The 18,330-nt window shown below is 34.4% G+C and overlaps 3 protein-coding genes and 1 non-coding gene across 5 annotated transcripts; all 4 read right to left on the reverse strand.

Moving 5' to 3' along the window:
- Positions 1 to 2,640: 2,640 nt before the first annotated feature.
- LOC144567310 (RAP release 2, galactose-binding-like domain protein, putative (DUF1997)) lies at positions 2,641 to 6,217 on the reverse strand. The gene is made up of 6 exons (XM_078317411.1): positions 5,839 to 6,217; positions 4,720 to 4,910; positions 4,150 to 4,195; positions 3,763 to 3,845; positions 3,189 to 3,305; positions 2,641 to 2,886 (listed from the first exon to the last, which is right to left on the reverse strand). Exons 1-6 carry the CDS (start codon positions 6,014 to 6,016, stop codon positions 2,815 to 2,817), a joined length of 687 nt encoding a protein of 228 aa, XP_078173537.1. The 5' UTR covers positions 6,017 to 6,217; the 3' UTR covers positions 2,641 to 2,814.
- Positions 6,218 to 6,934: 717 nt separating this feature from the next.
- ACD1 (Pheophorbide a oxygenase family protein with Rieske 2Fe-2S domain-containing protein) lies at positions 6,935 to 10,951 on the reverse strand. The gene is made up of 7 exons (XM_078317393.1): positions 10,456 to 10,951; positions 9,818 to 10,053; positions 9,411 to 9,537; positions 9,193 to 9,329; positions 8,443 to 8,602; positions 7,876 to 8,154; positions 6,935 to 7,379 (listed from the first exon to the last, which is right to left on the reverse strand). The coding sequence occupies exons 1-7, from the start codon at positions 10,867 to 10,869 to the stop codon at positions 7,125 to 7,127; spliced, it is 1,608 nt and encodes a 535-aa protein (XP_078173519.1). The 5' UTR covers positions 10,870 to 10,951; the 3' UTR covers positions 6,935 to 7,124.
- A 485-nt stretch (positions 10,952 to 11,436) lies between these two features.
- Positions 11,437 to 11,521, reverse strand: TRNAY-GUA (transfer RNA tyrosine (anticodon GUA)). Its single transcript is given in 2 exon segments — positions 11,437 to 11,472; positions 11,485 to 11,521. It is a non-coding gene; the product is annotated as a tRNA-Tyr (tRNA).
- Positions 11,522 to 12,192: 671 nt separating this feature from the next.
- On the reverse strand, positions 12,193 to 14,450 carry LOC144567565 (cyclin-dependent kinases regulatory subunit 1). Of its 2 annotated transcripts, none has more exons than XM_078317727.1 (4): positions 14,158 to 14,450; positions 13,956 to 14,035; positions 13,311 to 13,371; positions 12,193 to 12,652 (listed from the first exon to the last, which is right to left on the reverse strand). In XM_078317727.1, exons 2-4 carry the CDS (start codon positions 14,006 to 14,008, stop codon positions 12,494 to 12,496), a joined length of 273 nt encoding a protein of 90 aa, XP_078173853.1. In that variant the 5' UTR covers positions 14,009 to 14,035; positions 14,158 to 14,450; the 3' UTR covers positions 12,193 to 12,493. The 2 variants fall into 2 exon arrangements, with proteins under 2 accessions (XP_078173853.1, XP_078173854.1); XM_078317728.1 differs by having other exon boundaries at positions 13,956 to 14,061; positions 14,158 to 14,336.
- Between the last annotated feature and the right edge of the window lie 3,880 nt (positions 14,451 to 18,330).

The raw sequence follows: 18,330 nt of genomic DNA on the forward strand, positions 1-18,330 counted from the left end.
AGGAAGAGGTGGTTATAACCTTTCTAGAGGACGAGTTTAGCTAATAATTGCCTGCAAATTGAATGCCACAAATGTGTCAGCAAAATTATTAATTTGTGCATGTATCATTTATTTATAAGTGAGAAATGTGATATCTAGGTAAATTTGAAATTTAGAAGAGTACAAATGATATGATATTTGAATGAGTGAGACTATGATAATTTGTAATGAAGATGTAGGTTTGTGCTATGAATCCATATTTTTATTTTGAAAGTTTAAACAATGGATCTGAATTATTCAATATGATCTTCATATGAAAATATACTTGGAGATCAAATTTTATATTTTTTAGAAACTTTTACTTTTTTTAGATAGGTAAGACGTCACTTGATTTTAAAATTTTGGACCATTCAAAAGTATTGATATTCTATCTATAAAAAGAATACTAAAAAAATCTTTAAAAAATATAAGATTTAATCTGTAAGTATCTTTTCATATGAAGATCATATTGCTAAAAATGCACTAAAGATTGCTAAAAATGTTTTTTGAGAAGGTGAAGGGAGAGATATAGCAAAGCTCATGATATCATTTACAGATTTCCAGTTGTAAAGTAGGTCCTGGCAAGACTCTAACCGAAACCAAATTTGTTTCACAAAAAAACATTAGATAAAAAGATGGTCCACTGTTTCTTCCTCTTGGCAGAAGTGACATTGATTTGATCCATTCCACCCTTTGTCAATGAGGTTGTCTTTGATAAGAATTCTATCCTGAGTTAACAACCACACGAAAACCCTAATTTTAGAGTGAAAGAATCATGTACAAAGAAAAATAAATTTATACATTTAATTTTTTTCCATCAGACCTCATACTTCAAGTTCCATTATTATAAAAAAGAAACCATTCTGCAAGGCTTTGTTCTTGCCAGTGTAGTAATATGCAGTTTCTATGCGGTATGCGGAAGGGCACCGCATACCGCATATACGGTATGTGGCCGCATATGCGGATTTCTATGCGGATTTTAAAATAAGAATTCATATATATTTGAAAATTGAAATACATAGTAATACAAATAGGAATAAGAATTTATGAGTACAAATAGAAATACATAGTAATACAAATACAAATACAAATAGTTAGAACTAATACATAATAATACATAGTAATACAAATACATATGCGGCCTAATATGCGGCCTGTTAAACCAATATGCGGCCTGTTAAAACATATGCGGTCAAAAATATGCGGCCTAATATGCAGCCGCATATTAAACCGCATATTGATTTTCTATGCGGTTCGGAACCGCATACGCATATGCGGCCGCATATTACCTAATATTACTACACTGGTTCTTGCAAACAATATTGGGTTGAACAGAAGTGAGACTGATACAGTGGTACTAACCCGATTTCTAATATGTTAACAACCCGTGTAAGAAATTTAAATGAACCTTAATTAATTAAGAAAGAAAGCAAAAATAATTTTAACAAACTTGATTTAGAAAAGAAGAAAAAAACTGCATGAAACCAATTTGAAATGATAAGAGGATGAAAAAAATATAGGAGAAAGATGTCAGAAACTCACATCAACGATAGCACTAGCAGCAAAAAAATGTAGAACGAATGGAGAGGTGACTGGACATCTCCCACGAATTTCAATAATTAGTGTACATTACTTTCAATTATAGTGTACATTACTTTCAATTATAGTAAGTGAACAACAACAAAAAAATTCACAGGGAGAGGTGACTGGACATCTCCCACGAATGGACGAGTGTCGTAGCGAAAAAATTTGCGCATCTAAGATTTAATCTGCACGATTTTTTTGTTCAGGTCCGACAATGTAGAACGAAAATACATGTGACAATACGTGTGACCATACATATAACGGGTACAATTTTAACTAAATTTAGATTTTTACACATTAAAAAAAATGCATTTAATCAAAAAAAGACAGATTATTTGATTGAAGAGCTGATATTTAATCCAAAAATTTATCTTTCAATCGTGAGCGTTAGAACACCCAACATGCTTAATAATAGAATGGGATAAAAAAATATTCAAACGGAAGTGATCCTAAACTATATGTTACCCAAACTAACTCATCTCTGACTCTTATTTAGCTCGAACCAAAGGAAAACCAAGATATATAATTTAATATGAAATAATTATGTGTTTTGCCCTTGAACTAGAAACCTAATAAAATCTGATCCGGACCATTTGTGTTGTGGTTATTCAAACTCAAAAAGCTCACAGATCTGGAGAAGAATCAATCCAAAACAACCCGAGCCTGATATTTATATGAACATCATAGCAATCTAAATCCAACTTAACCCAATCTAGACAGCCCAACCTGCCTGATTTGCATCTTAAACCAACATCTAAATTACTCATAATTCACTGTGACTTTAACTACATTAGCCAAAACAATCCAACACTCAACCCGCATCATAATCGGTCTAAAACCCCATAAAACATGAATACACATTATCCGAGTCATATAGTCAACGAAAACTCTGAAAGTTTACCAAACATGAAATAAACTGGATCCATGCAACTTTGAGCCCAATAGTCTATCTGAACTGGCAAGTAATTGATATAACCCGACCCATCTAATCTGTCAGGTCCAAGTTAAATGAAAAAAATTCAAATATATGTAGCAAAATTTCAAAGAGGAAGCCCAGGGTATTATTGCATATGTACCAGTCATTCTTCAATAAATAAATAAATAATTAAACAAATCTTGTGAAAGATTTCATTGAAAGTTTCTAGCAATAAAATTGACTAACTCAAAAGTATGCAGGATATAAAATTTTAGTACTACAAATAACTAAGTGATTTAAATTTCTCCGGTACCAAGGGCTTGCCTTGAAGTATCCCCTGATGCCCATGCTTGATAATCCTTCACAAGCTAGAAAAGGGAAAAGTCATAACAATTAATGCATAATATGATTGCATCAATTACTACTAATAATGTGTTGGGTGACTAGGTTTCTTACCAGTCGGCTTCCAATTTATTTATTTATTTTTCTCACAACTGTTTTCAGCCCAGAAGAAAAAAAATCACCAAAAACATCTTAGTTTCAGATATCCAAGTTTATGCTAAAAATCCTCTTTTTCTCTGCTTTTCTGTTTGTATTTGGTCACTAGAAGCCCTGGCATTTTACATACTCTTTGTATGCCTAGGTAAATTAGTAACAATATAAAGCACACCTGACTTAAAAAACGTGGAAGCATTACTCGTAGAATCTGTTCGAGCACCTGTCTACCAGTCGACTCAATAGCCTTAACCGGTAAAGCTCGAAAAGGAAATGGTATTTCAATTGCAACCTATATATAGAAGGGGCAGTTATTTAAACATAACCTATTTATATGATGAGGGTTCAAATATCTCCATTTTTTATGCCTTATTATACCCTCATTTGTAGAATTTTCACATAAGCTAAAATTTAAACCTCAAATAACAAAACATAACCATTACATGGGGACTCTGTGAGTCTGACTCTGTCACATTCTCTACACGTCCATAAAAATACAATATTTCAGTTTGGTGAGTATAAAGAACATGAAAAAACATGTAGAGATTTTCCATGTTAGTGAATACTTACAAGACTTTTTGAAAAAGACAAAATAAAGCTAACATGTTGTAATTTCTCATTATTTGGGTTTTGAATTTTTTTAACCATCCTCACTTTCAAAAAAATGGAGGCAATAGAAACCATCCTCACATATGATATGTTCAATTCTTACTCTATATACTCAAAGGCACTGATAGAAATTTATTCACCTCAATTGAAGTATCAGATGTGAGTTGCTGGAAATCTGAATCCTGCAAACTCTGCTTGCAGAAAACCCGATTCACCATGGAAGCTGCATTCCGACAGTAAACTTAAGTCAATCATTTCCTGAAAAAAATAAAATTAAATACTTCTATTCAGAAAAAAAAAAAAAAAAAACATTTGAGTAATGGTCCAAACGGGGACTAGAAAAGTCTGTGCCTTAATATACAAACTAGTGCACAAAACATTACCATTTTGTTTCTACTTTTTTATTATGAATCCCAGTTCATAAATAACAACTATTTTTGAATCAAATGAAAATTGGAAAAATCAAAACGTTAAAACAAAGAGACTGGCAGAAAGCAGAACAATAGTAACAATGGTATAATTAGTACCTGAAAATTTCTCATTCTGAGCTTCAACAAGTGGTGAACCCTCCAACTAATAACGAAAAGTCAAAACAAGACAAGTCCATATAAAAACAAAGAAGAAGAGATGAAATTAGAAATATTCAAAGACCTAAGTACATGGGAAGTTGAATCACGTTCACCACATATACAATGATGCATCACATGAAAAGTAATTATCTCCTTATCTCTGGGATCGTATGGTTTTGAATTAACATACAAAGGACCATAAGTCACTCCAATTTCAAGAATGGTTGCTAACTAGCCAAAAAAAAACAGATGCTGAATTAAATGATTTAGAGAGTATGATGTTATTATCGTATTTAATTATGTGCAATACCAGATAAGCACTTGGACTAACTGCTTTTTATTGATCCTTGTAGAATATCATGGCCAGTTTTTTTTTTTTATTTATTAAACTCGGGATAAAATTCTGTAAGAAAGGATTAACCTTCATACTGAAAATACCTTGCCACCAATCAGAGTAGACCCACAATAATTTTATCAGGTAGAATAGAACACCTCTACAGTAAAAAAAGTAAAAAGGGACAAGAATACCTTGCAAGACATGAGGCGGATGCAACATCCATTGGGTTCCTCATCAACACGAACAACCAACACTGGACAGACTTCAAATGAGAAGAACTTGAAGCGGTACACATAGCACCTAAATGTGTTGTCATCTATTCTCTCTATCCTCTCTGCATCTAGCACTGAGTACTGACTCGCTGGTAAACTCATGTACTCAGCTAGTTTTCAAACAAAATAACAAATCAGTGCAAAACTTTATACGTGTCCTTGTCAAATATGTGAAATGTCACATATACCCTCTTATTAAGTTAATTCAAGAAGGGTTAGGATACACTAACATTGTTTAACTTGATAATCTTAACTATCATTATAAATATAATTGAAATAAGAATTTCAACAATATAGGCATGATCTATTTGATATAGGGCTGTATATGAGCCGAGTTCGAACGAGTTATCTCCAACTCGTGCTCAGCTCATTTAGTAAATAAGCGAGTCAACTCGAGTTGGGATGTCAATAACAAGCTGTAAAGCCAACTCATTTTACTAGTCAATTTTCTTAGTTATAGTTATATACTAGTAAGAGTTTATCTAAACACAAACAATTTAAATATAATTAACAAGACAACTAACAAAATAAAAAATCCAAACAGAAGTTTAGGAGTCATTTACAAGGGTATGGGATTTATTGTGACGAATTTGGTGTAACTCGAGTTATTAGTGAATGAGTTGGGATATGCTCAAACTCAGCTCATTTATTATATGAGTCAGCCAACTCGAGTTGAAACTGACTCGAGTTGTAAATTAGCGAGTTAAAGCGAGCAGTTAATGAGTGAGTTACGAGTTTGAGCGATTTTGTACAGCTCTAATTTGATACATGTATTGTGCGCAAGAAAATATGACGAGATTTGAACCATATTTTACCATTAATCAAATGATTTGAATTTTTCATTAGTCTAAATTTAACAACTTTTGATGTAGGGGCAAAGCCACCCTTTGCCAGGGTGTAGCACTCGCCTCCCCTGACTCAAAAAAAAAAAAAAATTACGCTCCTTATATTTTTTTTCCCATGGTTTTCTGAAAAGAAACAAGTAACATCAAGAAGAAGAGAAGAAGGCTTGTAATTGGCACTTGTCGACAGAGGTACCTAAAGGGCGTTGGAGCTGTTTGACGGACGCAGAATCAGAGCGACGGGCGATGAAGCGGGCCTTGGGGGCGGAGGACACGGCGGAGGAGCGGAGGCATAGTCGCCGCCGGCGATAGGAGGCCGCCGTAGCAGGGTACAAATGAATAGGCGGGGCAGAAGAAGAATGGAGAGCGGCCATCGACTTCTCCTCTCCACCTTGGTGTGGAGTGTAGAGAGAGGGATTAGTTGGGAGCCACAGACTAGCACTGGAGAGACCAGTTTGAACCGGATCTGTGAGAGGATGGAAGAGAATCCAGACTACAGATTCAGAGACCAACGATGGGGAACACTGGACATTGTGGAATGTGGATAGTGTGTTTGACTCCAGGGATAAGACGGCTACGATTCTCCAGTATCTAGAAACTGGAGAAATCAGTGTATTACTATTAAATGCTTCAATCATGTTTTAATTTGTTAAATTCTAATAACTCAAATTTTAAAATTAAATATTAAAATAAAACTATTAGATATGAAATACTTTGTTTTCAATATACATATGTAAAAGATTTTGATATTTCAACTTTGTTTTTATTATTATCAAGAATTATTGATTCACATACAAAAATTAAATATGCAAATCATTTTTTTAACGTCGGTTTTTTAAGTTATTGATTCACATGAATAAATGAAAAAGTGATAATTTTGTATGCGAATCATTTTTTAATGTCGGTTTTTTTAATTTATTGATTCACATGAAAAAAAATGAAAAGTGATAATTTTGCATCTGACCATGTGTATATAGAAAAAATAATATAGACCGTGTATAATAATTTTATTTTGATAAATTAATTTTATAATTATTGTTATTAGAAAAATAAATAATGAAGACATGATAAAATTACAAAAAAAATGGAAGACATTTGAATCCCTTCCCTAGTTCTGTTAAAAGTAGTTCGTAAATTTCTTTTTTCTTTTTTTATTTGTACTGAACTATTTCGTAATTGTTCACCTTTATCAATGTATGGAAGTGCGTGATATGTTCTTACATTTCAATAACGAGAATAAAGAAGCTCAAATTCCAAGCTAATCTAACAAGTCAAGTTTCATGCTTCAGATAATCAGCTTAGTAATAAATTAATTAATTAACTCAATTTCTATTTCATTACAACTAAGCATCTAAATAACATAAAAAAAGTAACAGACTATACATTCAAGTATCTTTCAGCTACCTACCAAAATCACATATGCTAACTGGCCCATAATTAAAGAAGTCAGATAATGCTCCAGAGAAAATCCAAAAACCAAATTCAATCAATATCGGCATGAACATAATCTGTAAAAACAAAGTTCTTCTCTAGCTCATGCAGTGCATACGCCGCTGCGGCGCTGACCAAGGCGGCCCCTCCTATCAGGAGTCGAATAAATGTCTCTGACGGGATTCCAGCTGTAGCACAGAAGAAAAGAGTTGAGCCAATCAACACCTTTTTCCAAGTCTGAAAACCATTGTAAGCAGCTTTGCACGATGAGCACTTGAGCGTGTGTTGCTCAAATCTATCGAGCATCTGCAGAGATTATAGATAAAAGTGTTAGTAAATGCCCATATGAGATATTAAATACTGAAAGAAGACATGAAATACCATGCACACTCTTACAAAACTAACAACATTTAACATGGCCTCTAAAATTATTAAATATCACATATACTATCAACTTATTTCTTTAATATAGATAACTCTCTTAAGTTCACTTGTAAATAATTTCTTTATCAATATATTCGTTGCCGATAATTGACGACAACCTTAAAAAAAAAAAAACTCTCTTAAAGTTCATTTTGTCGAGACAAATACTGACAAGGAGAATACAATTGGCAGCCTTTAAATTAAAATATTAGGTCTTTATAGATAGGCCATTGTTTCCCTTTTTATGGGTAATTTGCAAATAAGCTTCTCAAGCTAATGCATTTATTTGTTTATCTACAACAAATAAGGGCTCATTTGCATTTATTTGTACTGATGAAATCTAATGCAACTTGTATTTCAAAAAAGAAAGAAAAATTACCTGGTGCTTAGACAAGACTGTAGAAGGCAATGGTTGCTTGTCAGTGAAACCAAACCACTCAGGCTGGCTATTCCCAAACCGTCTCAGCCATGCACGAAAGGCTAAGACCAGGCGATCTGCCTGGGTCGGGGTAAAAGTAATTTTTGTGTACTCTTTATTTATGTCAGTCAAAGACTCATTCAACTTGGATTGAAATACCTTTTCTTGACCTTGAAGGACTATCATGTCACCATCATAGACCAAATTTGATGTCCAGTGTTCATACCACCTTGGCACAACCTATGCCATAGAAAACTAATAAGACCTTCGAACAAATCCATTTTGAAATCATATATCAATGAACTAATATTATTTTTCCAACGCCCTGGCAAGTTTGCAATGGAGCCAAAACTAAATCCAAATTCAAGACAAATTTAATCTTCAATAACTCTTTCTTCTTTTTTAACATAAGCCCATATTACCCTCGAATTTGCAGCTAAGCACCAAGTTAGATTCAATTGTACAAGTGGACCTAATGCACTATTCATATAAAAATTCTTGCAAGCTAAGTATATTAAATTTGCTTACCTGCCACCAATTAGGCCCAGGCATTGAAAATTGGAAGAAGTTGCGGGCACTACAAACAATAGAACGGGTCTTCCCAGGTGCCATAGGAATATTGAAGGAACAAATCCATATAACCCATTTCTGATCTCCTATTATTGGCAGCTTCGTGTCTATCTCAATCCTGTAAGAGTAATACATATAACTAATTTCAAACACCGATCTTGGACAAGGCTTTTGTAAAGTTACATTTGATAAGAGGTTTAAGAAATATTATTGTCTGACTATATTTGCAAATAAGACCCAACATATTACACATTTGCAATCAAATAAAACCAAAGTCAAGTCAAAGAAAAGATAAACAACATGAGTCTCACTTTTTAGATTAGCTTAACAAATTGCTTCATAGCGGGTTCATTAAACTTGGATATCTCCTTGACATGAATTTAATTGATTTGTCTTGACTTTTCTTGTGCAAATAAGACCTAATGTACTTGATAAATTACTCAGCATTTATATATTAACAACCGGCAACCAAAATTATTTGAGAGACTTGTGATCACACCTACCCACAAGATCTATGTGAAGAGAAAGGCTTTATGGCATATTGACAAGGGGCTTCTAACTCCACAACAAGACAAAGGCTTTATGGCATATTGACAAGTTGGTCATTTCCTTGCTTGACTTGACCTCTGATTTTGCATCTCGGTGCAATTTGCAAAAGAAAAATATATAATTCAATAATAAAATTGAATCAACATCAGACAAGCATACTTGTTCATAGCATAGCAAGGAGCGATGAACTTAGCGGTGATGCGAGGATTGCCTGAATTAGCACCAGAATAACCCCATGCACCACTCGAATCCAACTTAAATGGCAAAGGCTTAGCTCTCTCTCTCCTTCCTGTTACCTATTTAACAACAAATGTAATATGTTATCATTGGTACAATGTCCGTACTACATGTACCAGCAAGAAAAGAAGAAAATCTACCTTATGGTGTGCAAATTCAATATGCGAAGGATCAGAGACGTTCTCCATTAGCGTGTCATAGCCATAGAACAGGTCTCTCTGGATTGTGACTGTAGAAAATGCAGGGTCATCAAAATCCTCTGGCAACCTAATTATACAATGCAAACATCTTATTACCAAAATAATGAATTCAAAATATAAAAAATGGAATCCTATTATCTGCATTAAGTACCTTTGTTTACTGCATCATCACCAAAGGGGAAGCTACAGAATACGACATGATGCAAGACAGCTATAGCATGATTTCTTAATTTATTTTGAATTAGGGAAGCTTTTAGAGTATACAATGGTAAATGCAAATAAAATTAAATTTACACACATAAATAATCTGATATAAGTGTCATTAATTAGCAAGTTAGCATACATACATGGGAGGTTTTGTAGCAGCAGCTTTTTCCCATCCATTTTCATCAGGCCAGACAAAAAGCAATCCCTGAGAGACAAGGATTGGGAACTTAATTGCACATGCTCTGGCTGACTGGTTGGCCCGTGCCTCCGGTCCCTCAGCTGCCGCCTGAGGGATCCGCGTGCAGGAGCCCGATCCACTAAAGGCCCACCCATGGTATGAGCACTGCAAGCATCCAGTCTCATCTATTCTTCCTTCCTATTCAAGTAAAGGACACATTGTCAAAGTGTGTTTCTTTTTATGCTGCAATCTCCTATGTCCTCACTAAATTTTTATAATAATAATTTTAAGCACGCGCATTGACTGGATTCAAATTTATCGTTATTAATTTTACAGTAATTATACATAGAATTCAACCAAATTATACATATAATTACAATAATGCAGTAATTTTACAGGCCTAGGAGCATTCAATCTAAAACCAATTATACAAACTATCACCAATTTAGCATCAAGGTACATACATCTAGAATCAGTACGAATTAATAAAAGTTATAATTTAGAGAAACGAACTCAACATTCAAAGTAATTTCGAATTTGCATCTTATCAAGCTTACAGAAATTTGCATATGAATCAAAATAAATCACAATAAAAGTTACCGAGAGAGGTGCAAGTCGGTGGGGGCATTTATCATCGAAGGCGACCCAATCGCCCGAATTGGGATCTTTCCAAATCACGAGATCACGATTTAGGAGCTGAAAAGGAGTCGGGTACCGCGGGTCAAGATCCTCAACAAGAGAAACTGGATACCAGTTGTCTCTCCATGAGAATTTCTCATCGGATGAAGAATTAGATGTTGTTGGCTCCTCATCTCGTCTCACTTCCTCATCTTTTGAGATGGGAGAGGTGGGAGATGATGGTGCGGCCACGCGAAGTGAGAATCGTCGATTGCATTTGGAGTTTGGTTTGTGAGAATTAAAGGTGGTTTTACTGGGTAGAGGAACTGAGGGTTTGAGCAGTGGGGAGTGGTAGTGACACTGGGGGAAGAGCGATAAGAACGTATTTAGCGCCATTTTCGGGGATTTAGAAGAGAAACTTTGTTTATAGTTTTACAAAAAGAACTAGTAGTTTTATTGGAGAGAAGTTGCAGAAAGTGGCCCCCACCTGAGATTGCAAACTGGTAGTTGATTTTGCTTGCACGCCACTACGAATTTTCTGGAAACAAGAAACCCTGCGTCATCCCCTAACTACAAACCATGTGGCGGGTACTAACTACTGGAACCCACAAAACACAGGCGGGTAATAACTAGCATGCGCATAGTGGGGGACCCATAGTCGGGGGCACTGTCACACTGGGCTTCAGACAGCGTTAGGAAGTTGGGGACGAGTCGTGGTGTCGTCCCCTGAACAAAAGAAAGGATTGGAGACGGATTAGGCTTCTGGACTCGTATTTTGTTCAGCCGTAGAAGTCAAAGAAGGCTTGTCGTGTTGAACTAAACCGCCCGATAGATAAGTGGCGGAGGATGGCCCAAAAGGTTCGGCGGCCATCCCATCAGCAACTCAGCACTGCTCTTCAATTTTCTATTTTCTATTTTCTATTTTACTTCTTTTTTTTTTAATCGAAAAAATTAAAAGAAATTTCCGACCTGCCGGATTCGAACCAGCGACCTAAGGATGTCTGCGAACAACTACAGTCCTCCGCTCTACCAACTGAGCTAAGGTCGGTTATTGATTGTTTGTGTAATTAATATATTCATTATTTACATCCGAGTTCTGACGCCCATTTTACATGCTGTAACCTGTAAGTGCTGCACTCACGTTTTGTACCGCTAATTTAGGCCCAGTGACGACCTCATTTCATGCCAATTGTTCCGGATCCCTCTCCTCCCCAATTGTTGAAATCTCATTCGAGATTCCGAGATGATCAAGCAAATTAAGGGTTGTATGAATGAATGATACTGCCACGATGGAGCAAATTGTTAGTTAACCAACAAAATCGCCTACGAACAAGTGCAAAACAAAAGGTTGCTTCACACCGGGTTCTGATCCAACCCGATCTTGACCAGAAAGTAGACGTGATATGATATTATTAAATGTGCACCTTTAGCTTTTTATTTTTTTTTTTTGAGGAAAAGCACTTAGGCAGCATGAGAAAGGCTGTAATGAGTTCAAGCTTGGGTTAACTCCCAAATTCCAACATACACCAAACAAACGGGGAATCCAATGAGCAATTGGTGCTGCGAGATTCCTGAAGAAGAGGTGGAGATGGTGATCAGACGGGGGCAGGCAGGGCGGGCTGCCTAATAATCATGTACAATATGTCTAATCTAGATTTTTTTTTTTTTTTTTGGCCAATACTTACAGGATAGGAACAATTAACATGGGGCTCCCCCATATGATAGAAAAATCATGCTTATTTAACAATATATCAATACTGACAGGATTAGCCACAAGTTCAATCTCCACACTGATTTCAGTAAGCCACAAGGTCAATGAAAGACATGAACACCAGAAAAGATATCAATTAGAAAATACAAACTAGAGGGGTCACAAGCTTGTTTCCCCAACAACTAAACAGAAACAAACAACAAACAAGCTCCAGAGAAATTCACTCAAACAAAAGAACAACAACTAAAACAGCCCACTTTTAGAAGAACCTAAACGGGGCATTAATGGAACGAAAGACGTAACATTCCATCACTTGGGGATCATCTGCGCTGCAGCAGCTGCAGCCTGCTCCTGCTGCTGCTGAAAGTTGAGCGGCCGGCGAAACAGCATGATATGTGGCTCCGGGCGGTGGATAGCATAGTGTACCCAGCCACGGCTCTGCTGCACACCTATTGCCCTCCACTCATTCTGCACCAAAATTGAGGGAATGTAGAAATATATCATCACACACTTATAATTGGCAGTTTGTGCACAGAGGAAATACAGTTAGGTTCCCATTCTAATAGGCACAACAATATCAGGCAGCTCAACATGTACTCAGATTGAAAAATACAAGGGGTTGAGTGGGATTCACTCTGTATGTAACACGTAAAAACTTATAATATTGAGTTTGACATTCCTGAGAAAAAAAAGACTATGGAAAGATGATAAATTTTAGAAATTCAGATGTTGTCATTTTTAAATTGAGAAATACAAAGGGTGGATTGATCTGCAGCATAATTTAAATCCAGCATGTACATCATATTTTATAGGTAAACCAACAAATTTGCCACCAAATAACCATATCAAGAGAAATCATTTAATTTATCGGATTCTACCCGAATCAAACCAGGAGTGTTGAACAACAAATTCACAACAAAAAGTGTCATGACCTACTGGTTCGACAAACTCCAACAATTTCAATTAGATCAAAAGAACACTGAGTACATTACAGATATATGACATTGTAGAAAATGAATCTAGATGCATGATTAGATCTTTTCATCACTAAAATACCAGTGCATTTTCGTATTCTACACAATCAAAATGGGAAATTAAATTTGTACTCAATTCAGGGTTTATTTACCTCAGAAAGGAGACGGTTTTTCGGGAGAAGCTTCGCGACTTCTGGAGGTAGAACAACATGCCTAGAATTGAATAAAGAAATATCAATATATTAACCTTGGTCAATATTTGTATTCAAGCAGTGAACTTTTGTGGGGCTAGGTCAGTATATTTTGTTTTCAAGGTAAAACCAGTTAAGGTCTGACCCTAATCAGCCAGGAGGTGAAGAAATACAGACAGACATGATCCATGAACCAATTGGATGGACCCAAATCAAGCCCTTTTGGGCAAAATCGATCCATCAGTTCAGGTTTGCAATAGCCAACCCGTTTTTGTTTCATATATAGATTAAAATCAGGATACTTCTCTTTTGTTGAACTTTTTTTTTTATTTTTACTGAAAATAATCCCAATATAAGGTGGCAGAATTAGGGCTTCATAAAGAAGGTATGAGGACTTAAATGAGTATTTTTATTCTATTCAATGTAATTGTTTAATAATAAGTTACCTACACAATTCAAGTTATTTAAATTTCTCAACTTATGGTTTTTGGTCCGGTAATATGGTAAACAGCATTTTATTGTACAAGTAAAAACCAGTGGATCTACAATACAACTTATAATAAATAAATTTAAAGAAAGGGCAGTATTGGGATTCAATTGAAGTACCTGTACTCGAATTTATCGTCAAAATACTTCTCCGAATACTGGATCTGCCCCATTTCGCACTCTTCAATTAATCAAACTCGCTGAGGAAAAAAAATCGATCGAAAATCTAAGATCGACCGATGCATTAAGCGGAAAATGCTCAGTGACTATCGAATTGACGGTAAAAGGGATCTATAGAAAAATAGTAATAATTTTGACACACCTGTTCGATTCTTGAGTAAACCCTAGAGGCGAGCAAGACTGCGACAGGATGAGAGAAACAGCGAGCGGGAGAGAAAAAGCACAAAAAAGGCTACTTGGAAGAGTGAATTTAATACGGATATATAAAAGGCCTGGATTAGGACAAAAGGAATGCTATCAATTAACGGATGAGCCGGATCGTTTCATTGTGGGACCTATGGTCAGTGAAATAACGTCTATGCCGCTTAGTATACCGTGTTTATAATGTTTCTTAATGGAAGGGGGAAGATTTGAAATTCGAAATCTGGTCTGGAGCGTTTTAAGAATTTTTAAAAGACAATTTAAAAGAAGAGATGCATCGTCGGTCTCTGGAGACTTCTATTCTTTGTGATCCAACGGCTCCAGCTGAAAGTACGCATAGACTCGGTTCAATTGGTGAATGATGAGTCAAGTAAACTACACAAGTACACAACGGTCCTTAAATATCTTTATCCATTATCTTAAATTTTTAGGAGTATAATTTTGATTCACGAAGTTTACATTTTGTAATAAATCAATCCTACAACTGTCGCCGGTCCAAAACACTTAGATACAGTTTTGCGTTCACATTCGTATCATAATAATACTTATGTTATTATGCATGTAAATATAATCATCCATTATTTTACAATTATATGGATATTGATGTAGTGTAAATTTAATTGGTATTTGATGACATGAATAATTATAGTATTTTTAACTTTATATTGATGTAGTGTAAATTTAATTGGTATTTGATGACATGAATAATTATATTATTTTTAACTTTATATGTATCGTTTACTTACTACATCTGTACAGATTCAATATTAAAAAATATATACGCTATGATAAATGAAGATATTATTTTCTCAATGAATGTTAAACAAAGGACCTAGCTAGTTCATGCAGATTAAAAACTTTACTAACTGAAATGATGCTTTAAGGTTAAAAAAATGAGTGATATCTAAGGATTATTTGTATAATTAAAAAATTTAAGGAGTAGCATTACTTTAAACTGATGAATATTTGAGAACTAGCTTTTGATCTTGTAACAAAGACAATAACTCTTTTGTGTGTGAGGTTGCAGGTTAGAAATCCGAAAAGAAAATACATTGTAAATTTAAATAGTTCAATGACTTCACCTTTAACATTTACTCATAAAAAAGCTGATGAATATTGGTTGGAAAAAATAAAGTCATATATTAGGAATCATGAAATGCGCAGTAAATTATTTTTATCTATATACACATTAAAAAAAAATCAAGAGTGAGGCTATGATAAATGTATTTTATTGATCGATTTGTACTATGAATCTATATTTTTATTTTAAAATTCAAACAACCAACCTATTCTATTAAACATGACTTTCATATGAACTATATTTGAAGATCAAATTTTATTTTATATTTTGATTTTTTTTAGATAGTTAGAAAATAATTTGATCTAAAATCATCCGAAAGTAATAATTTTCTACTTATTTAAAGAAAATTGTAAAAAAAGAACCTAAAAAATATAAAATTTGGTCTCCAAATACATTTTTAGACGAAGATCATGTTCGACAGATCGGATCAATTGTTTGAACTTTAAAAAAATGAAGATATAAATCTATTAAACGGATCAATCCGTAATATACCATAACCTCACTCAAAAATTAATCAAAGTAAATTTTATGGGATAAGCACAAATATTTATTCGAAGTATATTTGCATATATAGGGTACTTATTTAATTTATCACGGATAAATTTATGCATATATATTAGACATAAGATAGAGTGTATCCGCGAGTTTTGATATTTTAACAATCACAAATGAGACCTAGATATATTAAAAACATGAATAGACACGCTGAAAATCTACAAATGCATTCTAGCAAAATTTTATTCATAATATGTATTATAATTGATTTACTTAGCACAGTTAAATTTATACACATGCAATATACACTAAGATATATATAACATCTTTTAGTTTTGGTGATCTTACAACGAAAAAAAACGAAACCTAGATTGATTAACACATGAACATACACACCCAAATCCACTATAAATGTGTTGTACCAGAATTTTATGCATAATATAGAATGAGTTTAATCGATTTAGCTTGGATAAACTTATGTACTTGTCTTGGAAATAAGAAAGAGTGTATCCACCAATTTTGTTGATTTTATGATAACAAACGACTAAACGAGATGTAAATTGATTAAAAACAATTGACACATCAAAACGCACCGTAAATGCATTCTAGCATAATTTTATGCAGGACATGTGCTGTATATTTTCGGTTTAGAATGTACAAATTTAATTATGCGCATGTAATTGAAATAAGGATTTTCTTCATCTATGTTACATGTAAAGTTTCAAAGTTAGTGATGTGATCATTTTCAACGTTTCTTTGAATTTGTTGCTTCTAATCCTTTTAGTTGGTTTATGATATACTATGGGCTAATGGTAAAAAATAAACATAGTGCCCTCATAAAAATCATCAGAATAGGTTATCAGTTCAGTACGGGGGCAAAATTGTCCATATTAGTTAAAAATTAGAATCTCTCTATCAGGGGCGGAACCAGGGGGGTGCAAGGGGGGGCCAGGCACCCCCCAACTGAGGCGGAAGTGCTTACTGGGGTGGTTATTTTTATGTGGTTTTTTACAGATACATACCGATTGGCACCCCCCATGCAGTTGTTCTTTCGTCTTTCGGCAGCTCGGCCCCCCCCAAGTTCAAGTCCTGGTTCCGCCCCTGCTCTCTATCTCATTTGAATTTATTTCTAAAATGTATGCATAATATTAAGAACACTTAAATGCATCTTTAGTGAATTATTTAGAATTTTTGAATCAACAAATATTGAGAAACAAGCAAAACAATCAAAATCTGAAAAATAAATAACAAAAGTCAATTTAACAGTTGACCAAATTGATAAATACGAATTTAATTCAAATAAAAGTTCATAAATTTCTAAGTACATGTTTTCAATCTTCTTTATATAGTTAGTTAGCAGTATTTGTAGATTAGTTAGCATACTGGTATACGGTTTTATTTGATAACTTCAATACTATATGTTAGCATGCTTGTAAAACTAAAATGACAACATTTTGACCAAAATGACAGCCTTTCACTCATGCTAAACTCATTTACTAACATTTGCAAACAATGAACAACATCACCATAGTACATCTCAAACGGAGTACAGTAGTTTACAAGAATAAACATGTTCAAATTCAAACAAAGTACATCACATTCAAATCAACATGTACACAACATTTCTTGTTCTCTTTTACTTTGTCATTGGTAAATCCTTGCTCCATACCTCCTTGTGTAAGCATGTGCTTCACGCATATCTTAATAGTTTATAAATATCAAAATGCGTTAGCTGGAGAAGAACATACAAAATTGATACAAAAATATAGAATCATTTGTTCACCTACATAATCACTGTAGTTATAATACAAAATACAAGATGCTCGCTGTCCATCTCGACAAGCACGCTCACATTCTTGCAAAAAAAAAAAAAAATTTTAAATCAAAGGAAAATAATAAAAGATCAATAAATTGTCAAAGTGGTAGCACCTGGTGATAACCTTCAATAGATTTTAGGAGCAAATGATGGATCACACAACGTACATCAGGCTTATTGATACCTATGGTTACCTAAATTAGTATATATACTTACGAGATATATATATATATATATATATATATATAAGATTTTGAAAGTAAGCAATGCGTACAAACTACAAACCCATTGCAAAAGCCAAAGTGGCACGTATTATGTTGATTTCACATTTTCTCCATTGATTTTGCATACAAGTCCTTTGCATGGAATCCATGCTTCCATGGCAAAATTCCGTCTTATGCCCTAAATCATGTATAAAGAAAAAGAAGAAAGAAATGACTAAGAAAAGAAGCTTGGGAGCATAATTTGAATGAGAAAAGGTTCTTGTCCACTGGCTTTTGTCCACCATCTGTCCACAGCACCTTATCCAACTCCCGTTCAACTGTCGGTCTCCATCTCCACTTCGTCTTGCTATTTAAACACCCGATCTCTCTTTCCGATCTCTCTTTTCTCTCTTCTTTTCGATCTCTCTTTCTCTCCGATCTCTCTTTTCTCTCTCTTTCTCTCCGATCTCTCTTTCTCTCTTTCTCTCTTCTTTCTCTCTTCTTTTTGATCTCTCTTTC

The sequence above is a fragment of the Carex rostrata genome, chromosome 16, assembly GCF_964058835.1.
Source record: "Carex rostrata chromosome 16, lpCarRost1.2, whole genome shotgun sequence".
NCBI classification, from domain to species: domain Eukaryota; kingdom Viridiplantae; phylum Streptophyta; class Magnoliopsida; order Poales; family Cyperaceae; genus Carex; species Carex rostrata.

What these genes read in the sequence shown, in the direction of transcription:
- ACD1 (XM_078317393.1), bottom strand. Translation starts at nt 10,869, where the DNA reads ATGGCGCTAAATACGTTCTTATCGCTCTTCCCCCAGTGTCACTACCAC. An exon ending in GCTGCTACAAAACCTCCCAT is followed by an intron (nt 9,538 to 9,817) that starts GTATGTATGCTA and finishes TTGTATAATTAG; the next exon opens with GTTGCCAGAGGATTTTGATG. An exon ending in CTGGGCCTAATTGGTGGCAG is followed by an intron (nt 8,155 to 8,442) that starts GTAAGCAAATTT and finishes TCTATGGCATAG; the next exon opens with GTTGTGCCAAGGTGGTATGA.
- LOC144567565 (XM_078317727.1), bottom strand. Translation starts at nt 14,008, where the DNA reads ATGGGGCAGATCCAGTATTCGGAGAAGTATTTTGACGATAAATTCGAG. An exon ending in GACGATAAATTCGAGTACAG is followed by an intron (nt 13,372 to 13,955) that starts GTACTTCAATTG and finishes ATTCAATTCTAG; the next exon opens with GCATGTTGTTCTACCTCCAG. An exon ending in AAAACCGTCTCCTTTCTGAG is followed by an intron (nt 12,653 to 13,310) that starts GTAAATAAACCC and finishes ATTTTGGTGCAG; the next exon opens with AATGAGTGGAGGGCAATAGG.
- LOC144567310 (XM_078317411.1), bottom strand. Translation starts at nt 6,016, where the DNA reads ATGGCCGCTCTCCATTCTTCTTCTGCCCCGCCTATTCATTTGTACCCT. An exon ending in TCCGCCTCATGTCTTGCAAG is followed by an intron (nt 4,196 to 4,719) that starts GTATTCTTGTCC and finishes TTTCGTTATTAG; the next exon opens with TTGGAGGGTTCACCACTTGT. An exon ending in TCAGAATGAGAAATTTTCAG is followed by an intron (nt 3,846 to 4,149) that starts GTACTAATTATA and finishes GTCGGAATGCAG; the next exon opens with CTTCCATGGTGAATCGGGTT.